The sequence below is a fragment of the Magallana gigas genome, chromosome 2, assembly GCF_963853765.1.
Source record: "Magallana gigas chromosome 2, xbMagGiga1.1, whole genome shotgun sequence".
Taxonomy (NCBI): Eukaryota; Metazoa; Mollusca; class Bivalvia; order Ostreida; family Ostreidae; genus Magallana; species Magallana gigas.
The window spans coordinates 20,818,769-20,844,830 of NC_088854.1; the positions used below are offsets into that span (position 1 = coordinate 20,818,769).

The window sequence follows — 26,062 nt, forward strand, 5'->3', positions numbered from 1 at the left end:
AGTCAACCTCTGTTAGCAAGGAATGCTAGAGATGTGTGGTGCAATTATCATTAAATAAAATTCGGTCCTTGTATTTGTTACCATGCTTATGAAAACCCCGTGGTTCGGAACTTTTCCTGCCGATTTCAGCAATAGATCGAATCAGGGGCAGGTGAATTTTGCTGCCCCCATTCTCGTCCAGCTTCTGGGGCTTTTTCTGGTTCTGGTGTCGATGTCGAATCAACATTGTCTCAACGAACCTCTCCTTTAAGTTCTCTTCAAGCTGTTTACTTGCCACCATTGTATCCACTATTAATTCTGTAAATCAATCAATACCTTGGAACTTTAGTAGAAAATAAACAACAGATTTATTTTCTATTATTGATTTTATATCACCTGTACTATTGGAATAAATGTACCTTGAACCTAATGAGTTTTATTAACACCACTGAAACATGATGAAAATCATTGCAGCCTCATTAACAATGAAACCAAATGACAACCTTCCGTGGTAATTACTCAAAGATGCCACAGGCTAGTTTAAAAAGGATCTTTATTTTGATCAAACTTTAAATGAAATATGGGTTTCAACAAGGTAATTTGTTATTTTCAATTAAACCTAACAAGAAAAATCCCAAGTTTTTGAAATTTGATCATTGGTCTAGGTGATTTATCAAACCAAACTAAAAAACAATCCCAGGAAACTGTATCAGTTTTTTAATTATCTAACTTTTTTCTTTTTAATCACTTTCAATCCTAAGAAATAGATATTGGATAGCTGAAAAATTAATCATAACAAAGACATTTCCTCATACTTAAAGCAATAATTTAAATTCATTACAGAATTTTGGGGACAAAAAATGAAACATACCCACTAGAGACGGCAGGTCATAAGGTTCTATGTCAAACATGACTGTTCCGCTGAGGATATTACACCTCAGTTCAAACAGAGAATGGAGGGACAGGGTGGCTACGTGGGGCTTGGACCATCTCTCTCCACCCTCCTCCACATCCTCCTCAAACTTGATCCACCTGAAAAAATTTTTAACATTACTGGTACAAGTTTATAAATAAAATCACATATAGAAAATGTGACATGTCATAATTTAAAATCTATTTGCTAAGCACTGTTTCATTGGCTAAATACAAGAGTTTACACTAGTATAAACTTTTTTGATGGCATATCAATGGCTTGCCCCAAAAAACAGATCAATATGCATGCCATTACATGTAATTTTGTACAGATTTTTTCATTTCTATAAACCACTTTATGACTTATAAAGTGTAAGCTGTCCAACCAAGTTTATACTCATATACTGTAAACATACTACATTTGGCTGTGTATTCTATTTAGCGCTTTTGGCAGAATGCAGCTTCCGCTAAATCAAGTACATCCCGAAATGCCATGCATATACGTATAAAAATAGTCACATTCGGAATAAGCTAATTCAAATCCATGCCAACTTGTTCAAAAACTAATTTCCATCAAATATCGTACATGCCAAATATAATTAGTTTACAGTAGATTCTTCAGTTACAGGTTCAAATCACATTAAAAGTATTGAATTTTTTAAAAAATAAAATGAGCATTATTACAGCTGCCATCAACTTTTTGTCAGTTTGTCATTTACTTAAAGAATAAGGAATCATTCTTTGAGTATTATGAGGTGATAATTTCGATCAGTGTGTGGTCAATCCAATAAAGCCTGAAGTGCTTTATGATAGATTTGACCACACTCTGACCGAAATTATCACCTCATAATATTCTAAGAATGATTTCTTATTACCGGTATTTATATTTACATTATTTCCAATTTGAACACTTTAAAACAACATTTTAAACCACTATTTTTTCATGTAGCACATGCTATGTATTACTATGCAGCGCAGCCAATAACGTTTTCCGGTTATGCTATAAGACACGCCTATTTTGTGTCATTATCTATTATGAAGTTATTGGGCTATAGGCTTCAAAATTGATTCGTAATGTTATCACAGACAAAGACAATTGAAAATGTAAATATTATAGAATACTACAATTGGATAAAGATTTCACCTAGTACAATTCAGTTAATCAAAGAAACAACATCTTCTTTTGGTACAAATTAAAAGTTGTCATTTTGCATGTTCAAAAAACATTACAGGTATAATAATTCTATCCTACGAATAAACTTAATTCACAATGGTCTGATGATTATATTTGATGTACTTGATGTACTAACAAGCCTTATTATTGGAAAATTACTTCTAGACTTTTCCTTAGACTGTGTAAGTTTGATGAACTTGCTCACTCCTAGAATCTTATAACACAACAGAGAGGCTTTGACAGATGGAATCAAGTACAATGTATAATAAGCAAGAGGAGTCTTCATGAAACTCTTTATTCATATAAATCAATATCACGTCTCCTCTACTTGTATCTATTGAGGGCTATCTCTGATTATAAAACTTTCCTTGACTAAACACTGCAGGCTTAAATTACAGTATATTTTATGCACCTGATGGGTAGGTCTACTATCCATAAATCTATTTAACAGTCAAGCTCAAGTTAAGGGATCTCTGTGGTTTCTTTCATGTGGAGAACAGAGACTGAGAGAGGGGGTGTTTGCGAAATTAAGCTGTTCAGATGAAGATCTTGTCCACAAATAAAAGTGAGAATAACCCTTAAGCACTCAATGCAATTGTCAGAATTTTCCCCTTACTTTACAAGCCATTTAATCTTTATCACCTCCAAAAATGAGCAGATTGCATGAAAATTCACTGGTCAAATGCCTTGTTATAAAATGGGAAAGTGAAGATATAATGTTACTTTTTTTTGTATTCAGAGAATAATCTTAAATATGTAAACAACTAAATGAAAGATTTCCAATGAAACAGTAATAATCCTTTACCCATAGGTACCCACACATGCGCATAGAAATATGGAGGTTTTTTTTTATATCTTTTTATAAATTAAAGTGCAGAACTTCTGCATCATTTAAATTTAACTGCTCAATTTCTCTAAATCCTGAGGGTGTTCAATAAGACAAATTGGTATACCTGTACAAGTGTAAGATTTATAGCCTATGTGCAAATAGATAAAAGAATTAACTATGTCAATTTTATATTTGTTTTGCCCATCGTTTCAATTTGTACAAGAATTATGTACATTGGGCTTTCACAGAGGTGTAAGCGCGAAGCTTGTGTAGCAAAACCTCTGGTGAGAGAATGGCCTTATATATGCATTCCTCTGCAGTTTTACAATGAAAATTAAACAAACTGTTTATATATTGTTCACTTACCGAAGGTCAAAAGATTTTCACAAGAATTTAAAGCAAAACGTAAATAAACAAAGATTTTCTTAATAGCTAGCAAAAGGAGTGCTTTTATTTGTCTGTCTGAAAATTCTAAGCACGTATCAGGTTTGGAATCATGAACTGGGACAGCACTTATCTACACTGGCTCATTGGATAGAACCAGTAGCCAGTTCTTGAAGGATCAATACCAATAAATGGTGTATAAGCTATAGTAACACTTCATTTAGAAGTGGGAGACAAACCTAGCGGACTCTTTCCACTCTATTTGATCTCCATTATAGAAGAGTTCCTCCATCTCACAGAACAGATCATGGGACTTGTGTTCCTCATCCTCCTCCTCTCCCAACAGGAACTGAACCCGCTGGGCCGGGTTGGCAACTGCAACAAGAAAATACTCTCCGTTTATACATGTAGCAGCATTCTGTTTAGAGTAGATGGGGCTTATTTATCAGCAATAACCTTATAATGACCTGCAGTGGACTATGTTATGGCCAATTAAAAGCAGAATGGTCTGCAGACCAGCAGTATAATGTATCTCTCAGCAATAAGGTCATTGCAAAATTCAGCTTGACAACGTTTGAGAAACAACTTTCATTTGACAGATTTTTAATACAGACTCAAGGAAACATATGATTTATAAATGACAAGTTCATATATTGTTGTACATGCACCTGTATGTACATTAAATCATAATATTTGAAAGTTCTGAAGAAATAAAACATGAAGAAACTTTCATCTGATTGCTGGTTGAGGGAATTTTGATTACCATCTTTGAAGATTTCTGGCTGGCTGCTCTGAGTTTTGTCCCCTTCCACTTTTCTGTGTTTATGGCGCTTGCGTCGATGTTTTCGTTTTGGCACATGTAACCCAATATATACAGCATCAGTGGATCTATGATCTGTCGAATTAAATAAAAATTCTTTTTAGAGCAATACATACAGCAAATTATGTATAAACACATGCAGATTCATTGGATTCAATCTGGATAATCAACTTAGTACTTATATATCCATGCTTCAAAATACATGTATTTCAATACAGTAAAAGTACTAAATGAGAGAGTTTTCATAAATAATAATATAATAAAGATCATCCCTTTAAGAAGATTGATGCAAACTTGGTATTTCTATAATTAAAAGGACCTCTTTCATTACGTAACCAGCAAATTTTAAAATTCCTAACTTTTATAGAACACAAAATCAACTACCTAAAATATCACAATTTCTGTAAATTTAAATTTTTACAAATTTAGCTCAAGGATATAGGAATATATGGATGAATATTGATGATCTCAGGATCCAAACAAACTTTAATTGTGTCTTTGTTCACTCAAGAATTTGACTGTATGACTTTTAAGTACCCATATTCATATAGTAATTAATCATATTCATAATCCTTTAAATCAAGTTCCTAAAATTAGTTTAATTTTCTTTGGTTATGTATCGGTACTTGTACTACTAAATGCAGTGTTCACTTCAGCTTGAAGTGTCACTTAAAGATATATGATTATGTATCATCCTAAAATAATCAAATAAAATCCTAAATGTCAAAAACAAAATTTATAACATACTGGGAGCTAAATTAAAATATGTTTCAGATATTGGTTTTATTTGCTGATTGATCTATCTAATCAAGGATTCCTGAAGAAAAAAAATCAAAATAGATTCCTTGAAGCAATCAGACCTATTGATCTGATACTATAGATCTGTACAAAGAAGACATTTGAAGTCAATACAAGGATGTAGATATGGTAAATAAGTATATAAATTATGCTCCATTGGAGGCTGAAATCTTTGAATTGATTTATATTTCAAGAAGTTACAGCAGCACCAAAAAAGCCTAAACTACCGAATACTGATATATTCAAATACTGTTGGTGCAGTTTCTTTCTTAAGTAGCTGATGAGACAACTGATTTTTCCTCTTACAACTATACCGCTATTTACCAACTATTACTGTAGATTTCTTATTTTATGCAAGTTTATTAATCCACGATTCAACCATTTTGCATCAAATCAAGAAAATATAAAATTGCAAATGTTGAATTTGAAATTGTTTCATGTAGTTTATATCTGTCTGAATATCAAAACTGAGATTTTAAAATTTGCGAGATGTGCTTCTTATGTCCATTGAATTTATTCTTCCAAAAAGTTGCTACCAGTCTGCCAATTATCATGTTCTAAATCATCAAAGTAGCTTTATCATTTCATATTCATCACTTCTATTGGCAAATTTTATGACACATGAATGTACAAATTGTTAAAACTTTCAAAGAAAAACTATGAAGTTGAATCTCCTTTGTTAGCATGTTGGCTCACAAAACCAATCTGAGAACAAAATTTTCACTAACGTCATTGAATACATAAGAGTTGTTTGAATATACCATACCCGACACACTTTCAGATCAATACTAAAAGTTTGTGCTTCACTAAGGTGAGCAACATATGGAAATTTCAGAGAGTACTAGACCACATAAAAACTCTTCAAAAGTCAAGTGTTTAGAGAGTCTCTCAGTGCCTGATGGAGCAGAGAGGCCTGTTTACAGACACTATAACATCTGAACCAACCTCCAGCTACAAATTTTCAGCAGATTTAACACCTGTCTCAAAGTAACATTTCATTAACCACTGTTTTAATGACGTCACACAAGGATTTGACTTCTTCTGCCATTTTGGTTTTTTTTAAGAAACCCGTCATTTTTCCTTCTACAAATTATCATTAATAAAAATTTTCATATAAGAAAATCCATACTTTACATCCTCATTTTTACAGTGGATTGAACAAGCTGTTAAACAATTTTGCCTTCCTTTTAGTATCTCATCCTTTTCAATTCCTATCTTAAATAATAAAATAAAGAAAATCTTACTTCTAATGTCAGAATCATCCAGAACATGGGAAGCCACAGAGATCAGTCCCTGATCTCGAACAGGCTGCTGTTGGTTGTCCATTATGCTCCTTAAATTCTGTCAGTCCTAGATTTTTCACCAACTTAAAGTCAAATTACTGTTGATTGCAAAAAATTTTCCCTTCAAAATCCAAGATATATGCTTAATAGTCACGCTGTCACAGGAGGAATAGCTAGATTTTATATTGTCGCAATCTTGAATTCCTATCTTCGTTGTGTGTTCCGGCTCATGACATGACAGAATGAGATGTTGAAGTCCCTGAGTCCTTTAAGATGTATGGGTGTTAACAGGTAGTTCTAACTTAATTATCACAGATCACCTGTCTCCCCTGTTTACACTTCACCGTCAGAGTTTCAGGACACACTTTTCTCACATGGACATCATCTGTAACAAAAAATCAGAAAAACTGTCAGACAATGCATTATATTAATCCACGTCGGCTGATCCTGCTCTTGCATGAGAAGAAATGAAACAGGTGGTAATTGAAATCAATTTAAGAGATAGAACGGACTATAAAGGTCATATACACCGAGTTTACGGGTAGAGAAAGAGTAGTAGAGTACTAAAAGCTTATGCGCCATTTAATCAGCTCACCAAACACTATACATCATCTACCATATGTGAAAATCTATATGTAGCACAGTGTCAAAAATAGCACTGCAAGTTCTACATTTAGGTTTATTTACGAGAGGTGATTTAGATTATGTAACAAAGAGTACAAAGTCAACCTTTACGGTTCTGACCATTCAATTATCTGCGTTTGGTATACATGTATCACGTATATCTTTTGGAGTCCTTTGTGTTTATTAACCACCAAATTGACAAATTGTTCTAAATGATTAAATCAGTAACAGCCTAACAGGTAATGTTTTAAATGAACCTACAGCAATTAGTTTAATAGAAGCAGTAAACATAATGGCAGAATCTTTGCCCTTTTATCACCTCGTTAACTCTTGATTACACAGACAGAAGTTTCCTTGTGATGGACTGGTTTTGTCTGGCGTGTGCACTACTGATACACGCATATTGTTGGACAGTTACAATTTGATGTACTATCTGTTGTGATATGAACCCCCTGGTGTCACACCAAGTTCACATACAGATAACATATATACTGACACTGACTCTTTATCTCACAATGATAATCAAATCAAAGAAAAACTGTCTGATAGCAAGTTCTTACAAGATAAAAGTACACAGGTGATATTTCTACAACATCAGTTTACAACTTATACAATCCACGTTTTCTTGCATTCTGACCTTGACCCCCATAACTAAAAAAAACAAATACTAGCTGGGTTGATCTTTTTACGTGCATCAGAATATATATGTACGTTATTCTCAGGTGAAGTTTAGATTTCCTAAAGAGATTGTTACTACATGTAGCTGTAATCCCTTAATGCACTAGCAAACAATACATGTACTTATAAACGACATTCTATTACCTCTATATCCTAGCTTAATCTTGAGTATTTAAAAATGAAATGTCAACTGGCATTAGTACATGTACCGGTATTAAAAATTGAATGCAAAGGAAACATGCATGTAAAAAATCAGTGTAGAGACAAACATATTCAAACCTCTGACATTCTTAACAATTAACCTTTTGACCCAGATACTAGACATCTGTACTGGTCAAAAGCAAGGGATCCACACTTAAGATCATCCACTTGCAGCAATTCCAGCCATGGTTTAAATTCCATCAAAGAAAGGCTTATCCAAAAGTTTTACTTTTGTTCTAAATCAACGTAGTGGGAAAGTCTGAACCCAATGTTACTAAATACTGAGTAGTGTCTAATGTTCATGCCAACATTTTGACACCTTATACATTTACAACACATGTACATGCAGTTTTAGAGAGACAGTGATCTAACTAGCAGAAAGAGAGCAGGTTATAACACCCATCTATAAATAGCAATGCTTGCAGCAGCATTACAATGCATTCCAACCACAAATCTATTAGCAATTACCCCATCTGTGTGTCCAAACATTATAGAAAAAAGAAACAGCTTACCTGTTCTAAAATAATCAATTTGATACAGAACAGAGGATTAGGAACTTGTATTTCCAAAACTATCACAGAATCACTTCCTTGGGAAATCCTACAGTAGTAACACGGAGGAAGCTGCCATTGATGCCCTCCGCAAACTGAAGCTCAGAATCAATAAAAAAGTAAACATTTCTTTTCCAGCCTCAGCTGGTCACTGTAGAAACGTCTGGGAAGACTGACAATAAATCTGATTCATCGAGAGAGATCTGAAGTCTCTTATATGGTCCTTATGTCAACAAATGGCCAGCATCTTAACATGTCTCAGTCACCTGCTGGCTGGGGGGTACTATTGACATGGAATATGAACTTTACGTCACAAGAGATTGCTACCAGTTAATGACGTTGGTGGAAAGAGGTCAGCACATTCCTGGGTTATCTGTGAGTGGTTGGTGACTGAACCCCATGTCATTCAGTCAGGACATTCCCAGCGCCCCTCAAGTCTTTGTACTCTTGTTGTATAATCAGCTGACCCCTAGTTCACAGGCATGTATCTGACTACCCATACTACATGCAAGTACAAGTAAGCTATTCAGGACCAGCAGTGATATCACACCTGAATTCATTGTAACTTGATCTGAAATTTTGACAATTCAAACCACAACTTTTGACAATATCGAAATTGGAACCCGTCATGCAATTACACAATTAAATCACATTTTTTTTCAAGAAACAAATTCTTTCTAAAGAAATTTAAAATGTCTTCAAATTAGGTTCCCAGAATCAGTCTTTTATCAAGGTACACTGTTTATTAAATATTTGAACCAAAAATGACACCACTTTAAGGGAAGGGGTGGGGATTTAAAACAAAGAAGGAGGCCCCTAGGCTACATTGCTCACCTTGGAAGCCTGGATGTTCACTCCTAACTTTGACTGAAATAGCCAACTTACTACCTAATGTTCCAGATTCACTTTTCTATTGCATTTTTACAATTTACAAAACAAACATATATATATACCATTCTGAGAAATAAATAACAAAACTGGAAATGAGAAAAAAATTACTTCACTGGTTCCTAAGTATATCCACTAATTTTACCCAAAGAAATGGTTTAAATAAGAACAAATTTCTCTCAGGGATTTATATACAGTACAAATAATTGGAAAATCAAAAAAAAATCAAATCATGACCCATTTTGGACCCCAATGGTTTATGGTATGATTTGCCTACACATTTCTTAAGATGTTCAATTTTCTTTATAATACATTTGTGTGTAAACTTTTCATCCAAATTCTGGTTTCTATCTGAATCCATGCAGACACACTGTCAATGTGTATACTCACACTTCCATGTACACGAAAGTGTGAGTAAACAGTGACAGTATCATTAGATTTTTACCAAATCATTTTTAAAACTTTTGTTACCTTTACCAACCCAAGTGTGATACTTGTATCATTGTACATCTTTGGAATGAATTAAACACTTTATATGCAGTGTACTATAAATCTAAACTATAAAATATACTTTAAACAAAAGCCATTTTTCATTGAAAGTAATAAATTTTTTTTAGCCAAATAGTGGATGAACAGTGGCCCAATTGAGAATAATATGATACGAGATTGTTGGGGTACAAACACATACATCATGAAGTTAAGTTTTAAAAGAATTGTATAAAAATTTTGCATTGCTTTTTCTTTTTTTTAAAAACAATTCAACTCTAGCTCTACATACTGCACTGGGCTGATGAAAGTTTACAGAGGCTGGTGTCACATGAACTACCCTGTGCTACGTACCTCAAAATTCATGTGTTATTGTTCATCATGACGTGTGACCTTTGTAACATAGATTTCAGTTTAGACCTTCAGAATTCAAAATTCAGTACATAAATTACAACAACAATTCTATTTTAATTTTTTATATTGCTGAATCAGCACACTAAACATTCCCACATTAATATTTAGCTCAAGCCAAGGAAGGAGATAAGCCAAACCTGAACAAAGCTATTTTACTACGATGTTTTTTTTCTTTACCTGAGGGGGAAATTCCTCTCTTTTCTAAAATCCAGAAGAAGCTGAGAAGGATTGTGAGAACGACATTAAAACACTCCTGATTTCCTTTAATTTATGTAACAAGGTTTATAACCTGCCATATATCACCATTCTATCTCTACCTCAGTAATAAAACCTGGTTACTGTGGCATTATTATTTAACATACAACTGTGTATCAGTACAGACTGAAACAGGGTCATATAGTTATTGCATGTCTCCATGGTAATTACAGGTAATGAGTTGTACTTGTTGTATATCACAATTAATCACAATTTGTTTACAATTTTTCAGGATCGTGATGCGTCAACAACAATTAATTTTACTTCTTCCTCTGTACTATCAATGCTTAATAAAACCACTAAATATTTAAATTTTCATTGTAGACAATAAATCCTTATTACTGCATTCTTACACAAGAGCTCTGAGAGCTTTATTGTTTAATATTATATAATCCAAAACATTGAAACACTTTTAATGTCATTGTTACACATGCATGACTTGATATTAAACCCAAAACTCAGAAAAGAAAAAAAATTAATTACGCTTGCATGTTTTCAGATTTTCAACACATACTAAATAAAAAGGTTACCTTTTATGTATGAATTAATATCCCAACAGCTGTAATTTAAATTCCTTGTTTATTGACAAACATGTCACTTTTTTTTAATATCAAAAAATCCTTTTGCTTTGTTATAATATTTCCATAATATCTCAACAAAAGACATATAGTTGTTTATTTATAAAGAAAACAGAGACCACTGTTGAAGTTCAACAATAGCAACCCAAACCAGAAACTATTCAGTTCTATGGCTTCACTGACGTAATAAGAAATGTGCTTAAAGAAAGCCAACATCTTCAATTATTGGAACCAACCTCAATAAAAAGCCTGCTATTTTCTGTTAATGTGTAAATGTTCTCAAAGACTAGTAAGCAAATACACCTGGTGTTAAACTCTGAGCATTGATCTGTGAGATTTCCGATTGATATTCCGTTTTAATATTATAATTATGAAAGGCTCACTTTCCTGCTTCTTCAAGCCATCTACATCACACAGTTGAAAATTTTAGAGTTAAATTTTCTTCATTTTGTAGAAAACTGCAATCATAATTCACTTCTTTAAAGTATTATGACAGAGGCATTAAACAGAGGCATAATTAAATCATCACAAAGTTAGAGCCAGGCTATTTCATACATAGTATACATATATTACAGTATTCATACAAGCATTCTTTCTATGAGCGTAACTCCAATATCAGGCATCCCGTTGTATTAAAAGTTATCAAATAACCCATGAGACATGCACACATCATGGGGCTTAATATCATTGACACAAAAAACAAGAATCATCTGAAAATTTAGAATACCAGGTAATGATGGGTAGTTCTTCGATAATTTAGGCCTGGAGGGATAGTACTGCCAATTAATTAGCCACTAACGAAGGACATAACATGGCGGTGGCAGAAAAAACATGATGTTTAGTTGTTTACTCTGCCCTCCATAGCAATACTGTTAGAAGCAATCATCTATAAAACATTTGCATGTATATGTATGCTGTATTCTCTGGTATTTTCCTATACAATTCCTCTGATTGGCTACTATTCAAGTTCTTCATTCCTTGAGTTCAATTTTTCTTGAAACAGAAGTCTGAATGTGTTTCCATCATTTATTCACTTCCAATACATTAACCGACAGATGTAAGAATCCGAGGAGAAAAAAAAGAAGGAATAAGTCAATTTGAAAGTGTCTGCTGCTGCCTCAATTCATCATGGTGCATTTACTCTGTTTTTCATGAAAGCCAACATGTCATCTAGAATGAACTTATTTTTACAACTAGTTGTGAATGTTCCAATTTAAATGTGCTCTGGAAAGTTGAGTAGCTTCCAAGTGTCCCCAATATCCATTTGTATGAATTTAACCATGACCTCATTGAAGGACCTTTATTCAGAAATATCTAGTTCATAGAGTATTGAGCCTCCATTGTATGTAGTTAAAGGTATCACCGTATGACAACTACAGTATCGATCAGACCCAACACCAGAGCAGACCCAAACTAAACCCTGGGTTTACTTTCAGGGTTTACTTGTGGTTTACTCTGGGTCTGCTTTTTAAAAATTTGCATTCACTCGGGGTTTACTTTGGGTCCACTTGGGGTTTACTTTGGGTTTGCATTTGGGGTCCACTGTATACACTAAAGTGTGAAGAAGACCAGTCTTTTATCTTATCATCTTACGTGTACTGCCTTTAATTCCCGCCCTTGTATATTCCAAAAACACATGTAGCATCTGCTTTCAGGAGTATGTACAACTGATTGGGGTTTACTCTATGTGTCCACTTTGGGTTTACTCTGGGTCCACTCTAGTAAACCCAGAGTAAACCAGGAGTAAACCCCAAAAGTAAACCTAGGGTTAAGTTGGAGTTTACTTTCTGTTAGGTTGGGTCTGATTGGTACTGTATATTTCATATGATGAATAAATTATACTATAGTTAGGACAAATGCATGTTTTTTAAAGATATAATATATACTTGTAGTACACTTGATTTTTCTACAATTCTCTTCATTAAGTTGCTTTGGCTTTCCTTTTAGAAAAAGATCAAACTAATTTTTAAAAAGTCTTATTTTCTTGATGAGCAACATAACTCATTAAAAAAGTTTTAATTGCAAAAGTTTAACTCAATTAAGTTACTGCTGACAGTCTGCTGAGTTTGGTTTATTTCATTTCTTAAGTACATGTATTCTACAATGATTGTTTGATTTAGTTTGATTAATTCAAATATGACTTGTACATGTACTTCAGGTAAACAAAGAATAATTCTGATTATTAATTAAGGCATACAATTGTGTTTAATTAATGAAAGAAGATTTCAAAATCCTGAAAAGACATAAAAGAATTGTTTTGGTAGGAACAAAATTTCACCATCATTGGTACATGTATTGAGTGATATAAACTCAATTAAACTGGTAAAATTTTATTAGTTCCTGTACATGTTGTGTGCAATATAACAGAGAATAATTTAATTCTGGTTGTAATGCAATTTCTGATTAGCTAAAAATTATTTTATATCATATAAAGAATGTTGCCTACATCATAGCAAGACTAATGTCACAAAAAGTATTATTCCGCCTGACGATACGTTTGAATTTTGTACAATTTGGTGTCATTTAAAAGGTCAAATGACTGTTTTTATTTTCAATTTATAGCAAAAAAATTTAGTTATAAGCAATGAATTCAATATTTATAGTTTTATACAATATAACATGGTTTGGGACATTTTACGCTTTTTTATAAACAGCTTCGTAGTTTATAAAGCGTAAACTGCCCTAAACCATTTCATGTCATATACAACTAATAAATATTAAATTGATTCCTTAATTAGTGAGCATGCCCATGCAGTGTTTTAATAGCTTTGACAAATCACTTCTATTGACTGTGTATCAATTTCGAAATTGGCAAATGTTGAATTAAATTATAAAAACAATTCTTTAGAATAATATTTGATTTCATTCAGCATAAAGTGTTTAGTTACAAGTATATGTAATTTAAAAGGGATCTTGAACTATCATTTTTCAAGTGACTGAATGAACTAATTATATCAGTCCATGATCACTGAGTGAGGAACAGGGTGATCGAGTTTAAAGAGGTTTCAAAATTGAGTACATGAGTGATTATATCAGTCAAACACTGATTATGTTTGATATATATATATGAAATTGTACATGTAACTTGCCCTAGAACTATATTGTAAACAATATACAGGATTGTATAATAAATTTCACAATCATTTAAATAAAGATATCCAGTAAAAGTTCAGCTAAACTTTTATCTATATATCTATAAAGAACAAATATATATTTCACAGCTTATCTGTCAAATAAACTTACCTGTAATCAGTACCGTATATTCTGTGATTAATTTGACATCATTAAGATCTCGGACAGATATTTCAGAGAATCTACAAAGCTTATCGACGCTGACTTTATCATGCAAAGAAAAACAACTATAGTTAAAATTTGTCATAACACAGTCAGCATTTAAAGCATTTTATATACAAGCAGTTTCCCGTATCAAATTCAAGCCAAGAACCTCAGGTAGCTCAATTACTCTGTAAACAAACATTTGATACCTTCAAATCTATGAGAGATAAATCACTTCTGTAGCAAAGAAAGGGTCATTGACGCACATCAGACATAACAGCAAGCTATCTGAGTATATAATCAAAAGAGGACAGGGAAAAGACAAACAAGAATTGTTCACTTAAATGTAAATCTAAACAAATAGAGTGGACATATATCAAAACATGATAAAAAGCATTTAACACAGAAAGAGGTTGGTGTTGTACGTAGTTTGGCTTAAAAAAATAACAAAATTCAAAACATGTTACAATCTTCAAATGTGTTTTTTCATGGTTAAATTTCATTCAATCAACCCAGAAAGCACGAATTTTGTACTTTGTTTTGGAATGTATAATATTACACAAACATGTCAATCTCATTAATAAGTAGAATATCAATTATATAATTAATGCATGTATTTATATATAGGTTTGAAATGCACGCATGTTTATAGATATATACAGCTAGATCTCAACATTCAAATAGGATTTGAAAGGAAACAACCAATAGTACATTAATTCATTGACCTTAGTCATTTACTCATTTATGTGTTACTAGTAAATCAAATATGACTTGGTGTGAAGCTTATGATTAATGGCCTCATGTTCAATGTTACGAAGTACTTAAAATTATGTCCTATAATTTCAACATACATCTTCACATTTCAATTATTTTTGTGGTTTTTGGAGAATTATATCCCGACATTATTTTTGCTCTTTTGTAGTATTTTTAGCTGTAGTTTCATTGTAACTTGGCACGACAAGCAAAGTATCTATCTAGTTCAAAACATCCAAGTGATTTATTTTTATTCATGTCAAGTTTTTCTTTTTGTGACAGAAAATTTTGAACATCTCAATCCAGGGCCCTTCAAAGTTCAAACCCTGGAGAATTTGCTTGTTTAGTAATGACAGCCTTGCATGTTGTTCTTGTCAAAATATCAGAATGATCTTATTTGTCCTCATTTCCCAAGATGTTCAAGTTCAGTTTAGGTATATACCTATGCATATAATATATGTACCTAAATGTAATACACCTTGGGAAATGAGCAAGGACGGGTATCATAATCCTACCTCTGAATGATATATAAATCACAGTGACTCAATCTACAACAAAGCCAACGGTCTAATTTTTAGAATACACTAGTTCTATGTAGAGAAAATGGATGACATTATTAAAATAATGCTTTCCTTTCAATAAAGTTCATACATGTACTTTTAATGAGAACATATCTTAAGAAGGTCACATTCCGGATTCTGATGAGCAATATCACAATAATCATATACATAAAAAATATATCCACGGGAGACAGATCTGTAGGTATTCACTTTAAATTTGTTATGATATGCTTTATTTCCTCATTTAATTTTTTTTTTTAGATTATATTGGAGTATCTTTTGTTCTAATAAGTATTGAGTACACCACTGTACAGATATATGCAGTTGTCAGCTGATGTACATTTAAATTATAACACACCTAGGACTATCTCATGATACTTTATATATATATCTCTTCTTTTTGAACCTTTAAAATTACAAGTATTGAAAGAAAATCCAAGTAACAACTAACATCTCTTAAACAGAAGAGGTTTTTAAAAACGATCACGTTGGCAATTCATGTCCAATATAAACATTTTTCCTTTAAGATCAATGAAAAAATCTAATTTCATTGATAAGAAGAAAAAATGTTGCAAAAGAAATATGTTATACATTGTTTACAATATGCTATACGATATCTTTACTCACCTACATGGTCCACCGTCTGTCTCTCTCTACGACTTTGTTGCTTAATTCCTGTACTTCCGGTCATTTACGTCATCACTACTATCAGCTGTGGTAGACAACTCGTACATGAGTTAGAAACGTTTTTAAAAATATAAAATTCGCTAAAATAAATCAACATGAATCAAAGTTGCTTGTTTCGTTTGAAATCTGGTAAATTCAAAGAAGATTGTTAATATATCCGCACACCCATATGACAAATTCACAAGCACATGTGGACAAATTGATACACGCAGTACTGATTGTAGATAAAATAGTGAGGCACGTACCATCGTTTTTGAAAGTGGCGGGGGGAGGGCAGACTCATCCAAAAATTCTTGACAATCAAGGAAAAAAAACACCTTCCCAAAATCTTGACAATCCTGATCCGTTGTCGGGGGGGGGGGGGGGGTTGTACCTATTACTTCAATTTCACTGTTCATTCATTTCTTACACTTCAATTTCTTAAATGCTCCAAAAAGTGGGGTGACCAAAAAAAAAATTGCTGCGAGAAAAAGTGCCGCCCTCCCGTTGCTACGCCCCTGTTCTCTGCTTCAATTTCACTGTTCGTTTCCTTTCTTACACTTCTATTTTTTAAATGCTCCAAAAAGTGGGGTGACCAACTTTTTTATATATAGATTAGTTTAAAAAAAATTGCTGCGAGAAAAAGTGCCCCCCTCCCGTTGCTACGCCCCTGTTCTCTGATAAAACCAGAAATTATAGGCTAGGCCTAGCAAAAAGCAAAACATATCATGCATCAAAGACATACTTTACCTAATACAGATATTCTTAGTGCATTTTATTTTTTCCCCCATGGGATGGGGTGAAACGCAGGTTTGTTGGAGGGGGGATCTGACTATTTTGGTTAATTTTGCTGTGTTAATTTTGAATTTTTTAAGGGTTGAATCCGGACATCCCACTTCTCCGATCTGCGTACATGTATGAATCAAAAGACGTAATATTTTTTTATTACATGTATGTACAATTATCTCGTTGCCCCTTGACGGCCACTAATAGTCTATCACTAATATATATATATATATATATATATATATATATATATATATATATATATATATATATATATATATATATATATATATATATATATCCAAAGTCTCTTTTTCAATGAATAATAAAAAACTTTTAAAACACTACTGTTTTAAAAGATTTTTATTATATATATACCGGTATATGTTTTTATTAAAATTTTGCCTTGCTCTACGAAATTCTACTCTATTCTTAATCATCTGAATACAGAATTTAAATATCACATACATATGTAGATGTTCTGGGGGTTTTTTCTTTATTTACTTATTATTTTTGGCAAAACAAATAGATTTTTTTTAATTGATGGAAAGGGATGGAACATACATGCACGGGCGGGAAGTATTGACGTATGTATATCCTGGGAAGTTATCTCTCTTATCATACTCTAAATCTAGCACGGTAGGACGTACAAGTACATGTACATTGTATATCATATTCAATATATCAGGATTTCCATAATTTATCTCGAGAGTCGCTTATTTTTTCAGAGAAAGAGAGAGTCGGGGTTATCTTAATGATTTCAGCATTTTTATAGAAAAAAATTAAAGCAGAAATTAAATTGTTTCTATTTACAAGAATAAAGTTCATAATTATTGTTTAATGCCAAATATTTTTTCTTGAATCATTATATTACCAGCCTTAATTCAATTCATAGCTAATTTCTTTGCGAGAAGTTGCTTTTCATCACCAGTGGTTATTTGTTTTTGTAAATTGTAAACAAATAAGTAACAGAACACTCTCTTTGTTGCAATAAAACTCTGAAGCATTGGCACCATATATTACGTTTAACGAATGCACACCCAGGCACAAGATAACATAAGAAATTAATCGTTAGATTGTTTTCCGTACAACCAAAATTGCTTTCGTGCAATAGAGTATACTACTTGCCAAAGTAATAAAATGGAGATTATCGAATATTTTGCGCCGATTTCATCGCATTCCCTAAAGTAGGGACAAGCATAGTTTCATTAGCAAGTTTGCATATCGACGAAAAACTGTCTGATTTGAAGAGGATTTCAAATTAATTTTGAAACTTTCTGATGTCTGTCATTAAACCACGGAAAGATGAATAATGCTGTATATTGGCTTGTTTTACCTGGACTTTTACGCATCTTATTAGGTGAGTAAACTGTACTTGCCATGCAAATCTCCACATCTCAGGAGAGTAACAAGTCAGTCCAAATGAAATGAGCAGCGATGTTTTATTGTAGCAAAATCAAGACCAATCCTTACGCGTCTTTTTCTCTTAGTATTTTGTGCACTTATAAACAATTTAAAACGTTTCTATATAATTATAAATGATATAATCAATAAAGTGCGTTTCACCCGCGTCAGCCTGTTATGTAATTTTTCTGCAATGATCGCTACCGTCATAGCGCAGATGAACGTGCCACCCAAGAATTAAAAAAAAAATTAACTGTGTATTTTTGCACTCATCTCTCTCTCTCCATTTATATATATGTATCCATGTTTATATAGAAAATTACTGCAACCATTTTGTTACATGTTATGCGCTCGTTTGAAAATTAAATAATATAACAAGTCGCAAATGATACTTTTTATTTTAGTAAACCATAATAAGACTTCAGACGGTAATTTAATAATTAACTTACAAAAATCAACTCATCAAAATAAGTTTGAAGGACCAGCTAGTAATTGAGTTCCACATTGACTGAACGTATTATTCGACCATAGAAATAGATACATGTATAAAATCCCGTTCTATCTATTCTGGCAGTTGCTTCTCTTCGATGTTATGAGTGTGAATTGAATCGTAAAAAATCCAATAACACATGCTTAGACCCACTGGACACCACACACGATGACGTCAGAGTGACACAATGCCAAGATCCAAGAGAGACTTGTCTCATAGTGAAGACTCGGTTCATAAATGGTAAATATAACGTTCTACGAACATTTACATTCTACAAAATGTATGTATGTACTTTGCATTCAATTCAGTGTCTATTATAACACCCCTTTCCATCCACCCCCCCCCCCCCCAAAAAGGGGGAGGGGAATAAACAAACCACACAATAAAACCCGAAACTAGTTTTCCTAGACAGATTTGTAAGGTATCGTGGTTTTGTATTGATTTTTATCATATGAGTTTTAGATACATGAATGGTATTGTGCAGGAGAAGAAAAAAATCCACCGCAAAAGGAAATTCAGATCTTATTACAAATTATTACGTACATGATAATGTAATTAAAATCTCATCGAATGAGTCGGATAAATTGAGATGGGATGCAAAATGTCCTCATAGAGTGAACGTATCATTTTTTTTCATGCAGGAGACATTTTCTACCAACGGAAATGCGGGAAAGCGAACCACAAAGACTCCTGCAAAGACTTACACCTGAACGGAACCGGATACATGCTGGACGTGGAACTCTGTTCGTGCCAGACAGACCTGTGTAACACAGCAGACTCAATATCAGCCCTGTTTAGCAGAACAACCGCGTTTATTACATTTCTGTGGGCTTTTCTATTATAAGACAAAGGGCCCACGCATGACTCTATGATTGTCCACGCGGCTTTTATTTATGATTGTGCAATTTGTGATGCTTTTTTTTTTACGCCGAATTTGGAATTATTTTTCTTATTCCTATGATCTTATTCCTATTCTTAAAAAAAACTGTTATATCCCATGCATCAAAGTTTTTACTCAAAGACTCGCACTTGTACTGATAACAAATTATAAGCTCATAGCCTGCATTGCAAAACAAAATAAAAAACAAAAAACAAAAATACAGTAGCGTATGTTTATACGTAAAGTACAGCTCAGCATCAAACCCATTTTACAGTCAGTCTTGAGGATATGAAATTAGCACACGCTAGCACAACAAAGTATTACATTTATTACATTAAACATTTTGCATGTCTTATTTAGCTTTTCTTTTACAAACTTGCAACTGTACAAAGTGATGAGTCATATGTGATTATAATTCTTTGGTCTCTTATATTTTTCACTGAAATATATTTTTGGTTTGTAAATAACAATATATTTTAACTTACAATGTAAGTGTCGAATTTTGTGTCCGTTGGGTCAAGTTTTATATATATATATATATATATATATATATATATATATATATATATATATATATATATATATATATATATATATTTATTTATTTATTTTTTATTTTTTTTTTGGGGGGGGGGTTGTGACTGTGGCCAATTTCTTCAGTTGAACACTCTTTAGAATTTTTTTACAAGTCGGCCGACAGATACCGGTTGAGAACCGAAAATTGACCGAGGGTCGACCTTTTTAGGGACGATTTTGACAAATTGCTGATGAACGACCGACGGTGTACGGAATACGATAAACATCTACCGTTTATTGGTCGATAATCGGCGGCCAGGTGGACCAGACGCCATGCTGCGGACTTGTTTCGTCAACAAATTGTAGCAATGCCCACATGGTTACAGGTGAATATTCAGCAAATGTAAATTTGAATGTGGGCGCTTAAGATGTAGATTCGGCAGGAATCTGGGCGCACAAGGAGAGTGAAAATTTCATCAATTAATTTTGAATATTTTTCGAATTATAACCGTTATTTGGTTTCTGTTGGATGTGGAATGAGTGGAAAAATATTTGAAATGCAAAAGGTTTTATTATAATATGGGTCTAAATATAGCAACACGATGCAATTCATGCAAAATCCTACTTATTTACAACTGTTTTTAAATGATTTTGTTGTCTCTGGGTCTTCTCTCCACAAATTTGAAACGTGTAAAGGTAACATATTTCAACATTAAAAATGTCGCATTTTAAAAAAAGATGGAGAGATGACCCAGAGGTGACTAATTATGTACTTTTCAAATTATTTTTTGAAGGATAAAAAACAAAGTCCATTGATATGACAGTGGTGTTTCAAAAAGTACTTTATAGAGCATATATTGACAAGTCTCCGTGGCTCAGTGGTTTCGTCCTGGATTTAGTGAATACATACATTCAGTGTTTTGGGTTCAAATCCAACTGGTGGTCTTTTAAAAAAAAATTAAACTTTTTTGTTTTAAATGTATGTTATTATAACATGATGTTGAATTATAATATACCGGTATATTTTAATTTGTTTTTATTGATTTCTAGATCTGCTGTATGAACACTATAAAAAAATTCTTTTCTTATTACTAGTTTTTTAGGATAACACAATATAACTTCATTAAATAATGTTTTCATTAACATTTCCAACTAGTTATCGGTTTACCTCTCATTGCCATTTTTTGAAAGCTTTGTGAGTTTTTTAATAACCGGAATAGCCATGTACTTCGACTCTCAACATAATATATTTTTGTTGAAATCTGTACATAGCCTTTCGAGGTTATAGACATTTAAATCCCAATTGATTCGTGTCGAGGATTCCTGCAAACTTACAATCTTGTGCGCTCACTTTCTTTGTTTACGTAAAAAAATCAAACTGTGGCGCAAGGTTCGATAATCGAGCGACGATTCATCGGCTTATAATTAAGTCAAACTTTTGAAGGTGTACTAAAAATCAATGTGACTGCTCCGCGTCGTCCGATATCCGCCTAGGGCGATCAAATTTCTTTAGCCGACGTTACGAGGAAAATTTGTTCGCTCCACCAACGGCTAAAAATGTGACCTAGGCATAACACTTTAAATGAAAATTTACATGCATGCGCGATAAATATCCCTCTGAATGAATAAAATAACAAGTCTTCAAAACTAAAAATGAAAGTTTGAAGTCTTCATTTGGAAAGAATGCTGAATTCGCCCTCTGTTTCATTCATGTTGCAGATTTTGCAGATACGCTCATTTACCGGTTTATCCCAGAATCCCCTGCGGTAGTAACCCCCACACCGAAACACTCTGTCATTGTTGATCTAATATGTTTCGGAATATTCATAAAGATACAATTTCTTAAATAGAAAATTTCCTTTCATAAAAGTTTGTATGTTGTTTATTATGTGTATTGCGCAGATCGCATTCACGAAGAAAGGGACCAGCATAGTTTTATTAACAATCCCGCATATCGACGAAAAACTGTCTGATTTCAAATTAATTTTGAAACTTTCTGATGTCTAACAGAGACCACGGAAAGATGAATAATATTGTATATTGGCTTGTTTTACCTGGACTTTTACGCATCTTAGGTGAGTAAACTGTATTTGCCGTATCTCCACATGTAAAGAGTGTACCAAGTCATAAACAGCGATGTTTAATTGTAGCAAAATCAAGACCAATCCTTACGCGTTTTTTTCTCATAGTATTTTGTGCACTTATTAGACATTAAAACCACAGGTAAACATTTTTCTTATCTGTGCGTTTCTATAAAATCATACATAAAATTGCCCCCTCACACTGATCATGAAGCTCCAAGAGATTGAACCAAAACCGTTTGACACGACAATGATTAATTTTACCATAAAAAAGACGTTGTCAGGAACTATTCTAATCATGTAGCCATCCAGCTTAGTTTTATTAGTTTAATTAAAAATTAACCCTTTCCCCAAGTTCTCTTTCTTACTATCAACGCACAAGCCAAAGCAATATTAAAGGCGCAAAATCTTTTTCCTACCTTATTTTTTCTTATTACCGTCTATTTATTTCGTGTTTAAAATTAAAAAAAGAGAAGAAATCCAAAAGCCACTGTCAGATTTAAACCAATGTACACCGTTATTCTTTTGATATTAGGTCAACGCAATAAATGCATATTTTTTTACTTATTATAGTGTTTTAGATGGTATACCAGTTGCAGGCATTGTAAAAGAGGGGAAATTATACATGTAGTTTGACATCGTTTCTTCCTTTCACTGTTTCAATCAATGGATCACATGCATGAATATGGCTCAAAGAGTAAAACATTAAAAGTGAAACATGAGCAACATGTACATATTCTTTCTAAAAAATAAAACATCACTTAAAAATGATATAATCAATAAAGTGCGTTTCACCCGCCTCAACCTGTTATGTAATTTTTCTGCAATGACTGCTACCGTCATAGCCCAGATGAACGTGCCACCCAAGATTTTAAACATTTTACTGTTTATCTTTAAAGGGGCATGGTCACGATTTTGGTCAAATTCTATTTTTCTATTTTTATTACCGGGTATTTACAATGCTTTAGAAATGTATTTCTAATGATCAAATGAAATTTGAGAGTCATTCGTGGAGTTAAAAGCAAGATACAGGACTGACAATTCTTTGAAAAGCAAACAAGTTTCGTGCCCGTTTTTGTTTACATAGGTTCAATATACCAGTTAAAAAAATTAAACCTGATTTGTTTATCTTTTTATTTATCTTAAGCATAATTAAACAGTTTCTAACGTTTAACACATTCATTTTAGGTCTAAAATTGGAATTTTCAACATTCAGAATGTAAACAAACGCTTTGTTTACATAGCAAAGAATTTCAAGCCCTGTAACTTGCTTACAATTCAACGAATTACACTCAAATTTCGGTTGCCCATTAAGAATGCCTTACTGAAGCATTGTAAATATTAAAATCGACAAAATTTTTTTTTGACCCAAATCGTGACCATGCCCCTTTAACCTCATATCTCTCTTTCACTCTCCATTTTTCTATATACATATATACATATTACTGCAACCCTTTTGTTACACGTTATGTCCTAGTTTTAAAATAAATAATATAACAAGTCGCAAATAATACTTTCTTTTTAGTTAAACGATATTAAGACTTCATCATCGTCGGAACCCACGAGTTTTCTATCCGTTACTCTGCTAACGGATAGAAAACCCGTGGGTTCCGACGATGAGACCAGGCAATAATTTGAAACTTTAATTAAAAAATTAACTCATCAAAATTAGTTTAAAAGGCCAGCAATCGAACTGCACATTGACTGAACGTATCACTCGACTAAAGGAATAGCTATATAAACTTCATTTTATCTATTCTGATAGTTTCTCCTCTTCGGTGTTATGAGTGTGATTTAATTGGTAACGCATCCATGTACTCATGCTTTGACCCATTGGACACCACACACGATGACGTCAGAGTGACGCAATGCCAAGATCCAAGAGAGACCTGTCTCAAAGTGAAGACTCGGTTCGAAGATGGTAAATAATGTATATAGTTCTACTAACATTAACATTCTACAAAATGTATGCATGTACTTTGGAATATTAATTAACTCATTGTCTACTATAACACCCACTCGTCCCCAAAAAAGAAGAGAAATAAACAAAACAAAAACAAACGGTTGTTTTTAGACAGATTTGTAAGGTATCGTGGTTTTGTATTGATTTTTATCATATGAATTTTACATACATGGATAGTATTGTGCAGGAGAAGAAAAAAATCCAACGCAAAAGGAAATTCAGATCTTATTACCAATGAGAACATTCATGAAACTGTACCTTAAATCTTATCGAAGGAGTAGTATAAATTGAGGTGGGATACAAAATGTCCTCATTGAGTGTACATATCATTTCTTTAATACAGGAGACGTTTTCTACCAACGGAAATGCGGGAGAGCGAAACACAAAGACTCCTGCAAAGACTTACACCTGAACGGAACCAGATACATGCTGGACGTGGAACTCTGCTCGTGCCAGACAGACCTGTGTAACACAGCAGACTCAATATCAGCCCTGTCTAGCAGAACAACCGCGTTTATTACATTTTTGTGGGCTTTTCTATAAGACATGGGGCTCACAACGGCTTATTGTGCAATTGGTGATGGTTTTTTAAACACCCATTTTTTTTTCATTAATATGATCGTATTCTCATTCTAAAAAAACACTGTTTTATTTCAAAGTTTTTATTCAAAGACTCGCACTAGTACTGATAACAAATTATAAGCTCATAAACTTTATTGCAAAAAAAAAATACAGTAGCATATGTTTATACGTTAAGTACAGCTCGATCAGCATCAAACCCATTTTACAGATAGTCTTGAAGATATAAAATTAGCACACACTAGCACAACAAAGTATTACATTTATTACTTTTAACCTTTTGCATGTCTTATTTAGCTTTTCTTTTACAAACTTGCAACTGTACAAAGTGATGAGTCATATGTGATTATAATTCTTTGGTCTTTTATATTTTTCATTGAAATATACATTTGGGTTTGTAAATAAACATTTTCTAACCTTACAAATAAATAAGTAAAAATGACATGTGGCGATAACGAACAGGGTTCAAAATAAAAATCCAATGGAAAAACACTAAACAGAAAAAAAAATAGAGGTACCATGGAGGAGTGAGCATCATCTGCTGACCGGTCACAGCCGCCCACATATGCGGGGGGGAAATCGGTAGACAATTAAGTGATAAATTATATGATCTAACAATAAGTATGAAAAACGTCAGTCAACATAGAACCCAGTTGAAGATTGTATTTGCTGACATGGTCATTGTATCGACCATAGAACTTCAGAAAAGATCACTTCAATCGAGACTGTTGTTAGTAAGTAAGTAAGTAAATTAATTTTTGAAATGACACGTGGATTTCGTTTACATTGAGGTATTACGTAAATTTACATGAACAATAAATTCTTTGTCATGTAAACACGGCTTGTGCCCTGTTTTTGTTTACATGAGTTCAATATACCGGTAAAAAGTCCTTTTCAAGCTAATTCGTCTATCCTCTTCTTCATTTTAAGCATAAATAAACATTTACTAACATTTAACACATTCATATTATGTCTAAAACTGGAATTTTCACTTCAGCATTCAAAGTGTAAACAGAAGTGTTTTGTTTACATAGCAAATATTTGTAAGATCTGTAACTCGCTTATAATTCAACGAATGACACTAAATTTTGGTTGCCTATTAAAAATGCCTAACTGAAGGATTGTAAACATTAAAATCGGAAAAATAATTTTTGTTCAAAACCGTGACCATGCCTTTTTAACACTAAATGATAATTTTAAATACATGCGCGATAGTTGTCTGAATGAATAAAAAATTCCAGTTTGTCTTCGAAA

At 32.9% G+C, this 26,062-nt stretch overlaps 1 protein-coding gene and 1 non-coding gene across 5 annotated transcripts in view; one reads left to right on the forward strand and one right to left on the reverse strand.

Annotated features, from left to right (window-relative positions):
* LOC105329418 (electroneutral sodium bicarbonate exchanger 1) overlaps positions 1 to 16,179 on the reverse strand; it is a 35,221-nt gene extending 19,042 nt beyond the window's left edge. For 2 of the 4 annotated variants that reach the window (XM_066075534.1, XM_066075531.1), the window contains exons 1-6: positions 16,071 to 16,179; positions 6,141 to 6,564; positions 4,042 to 4,173; positions 3,518 to 3,653; positions 851 to 1,011; positions 82 to 297 (exon numbers count right to left, since the gene is read on the reverse strand). In XM_066075534.1, the coding sequence (XP_065931606.1) occupies positions 82 to 297; positions 851 to 1,011; positions 3,518 to 3,653; positions 4,042 to 4,173; positions 6,141 to 6,222 (727 nt within the window). In that variant the 5' untranslated portion in view covers positions 6,223 to 6,564; positions 16,071 to 16,179. Of the gene's footprint in view, positions 1 to 81; positions 298 to 850; positions 1,012 to 3,517; positions 3,654 to 4,041; positions 4,174 to 6,140; positions 6,565 to 8,194; positions 8,702 to 14,097; positions 14,182 to 16,070 lie in introns of those variants that run through there. The other 2 variants (XM_066075533.1, XM_011430663.4) reach the window with 2 other exon arrangements.
* Positions 16,180 to 18,114: 1,935 nt separating this feature from the next.
* LOC117680406 (uncharacterized) lies at positions 18,115 to 24,780 on the forward strand. The gene is made up of 3 exons (XR_010710860.1): positions 18,115 to 18,255; positions 24,032 to 24,187; positions 24,573 to 24,780. It is a non-coding gene; the product is annotated as an uncharacterized protein (transcript).
* The last annotated feature ends 1,282 nt before the right edge of the window (positions 24,781 to 26,062 follow it).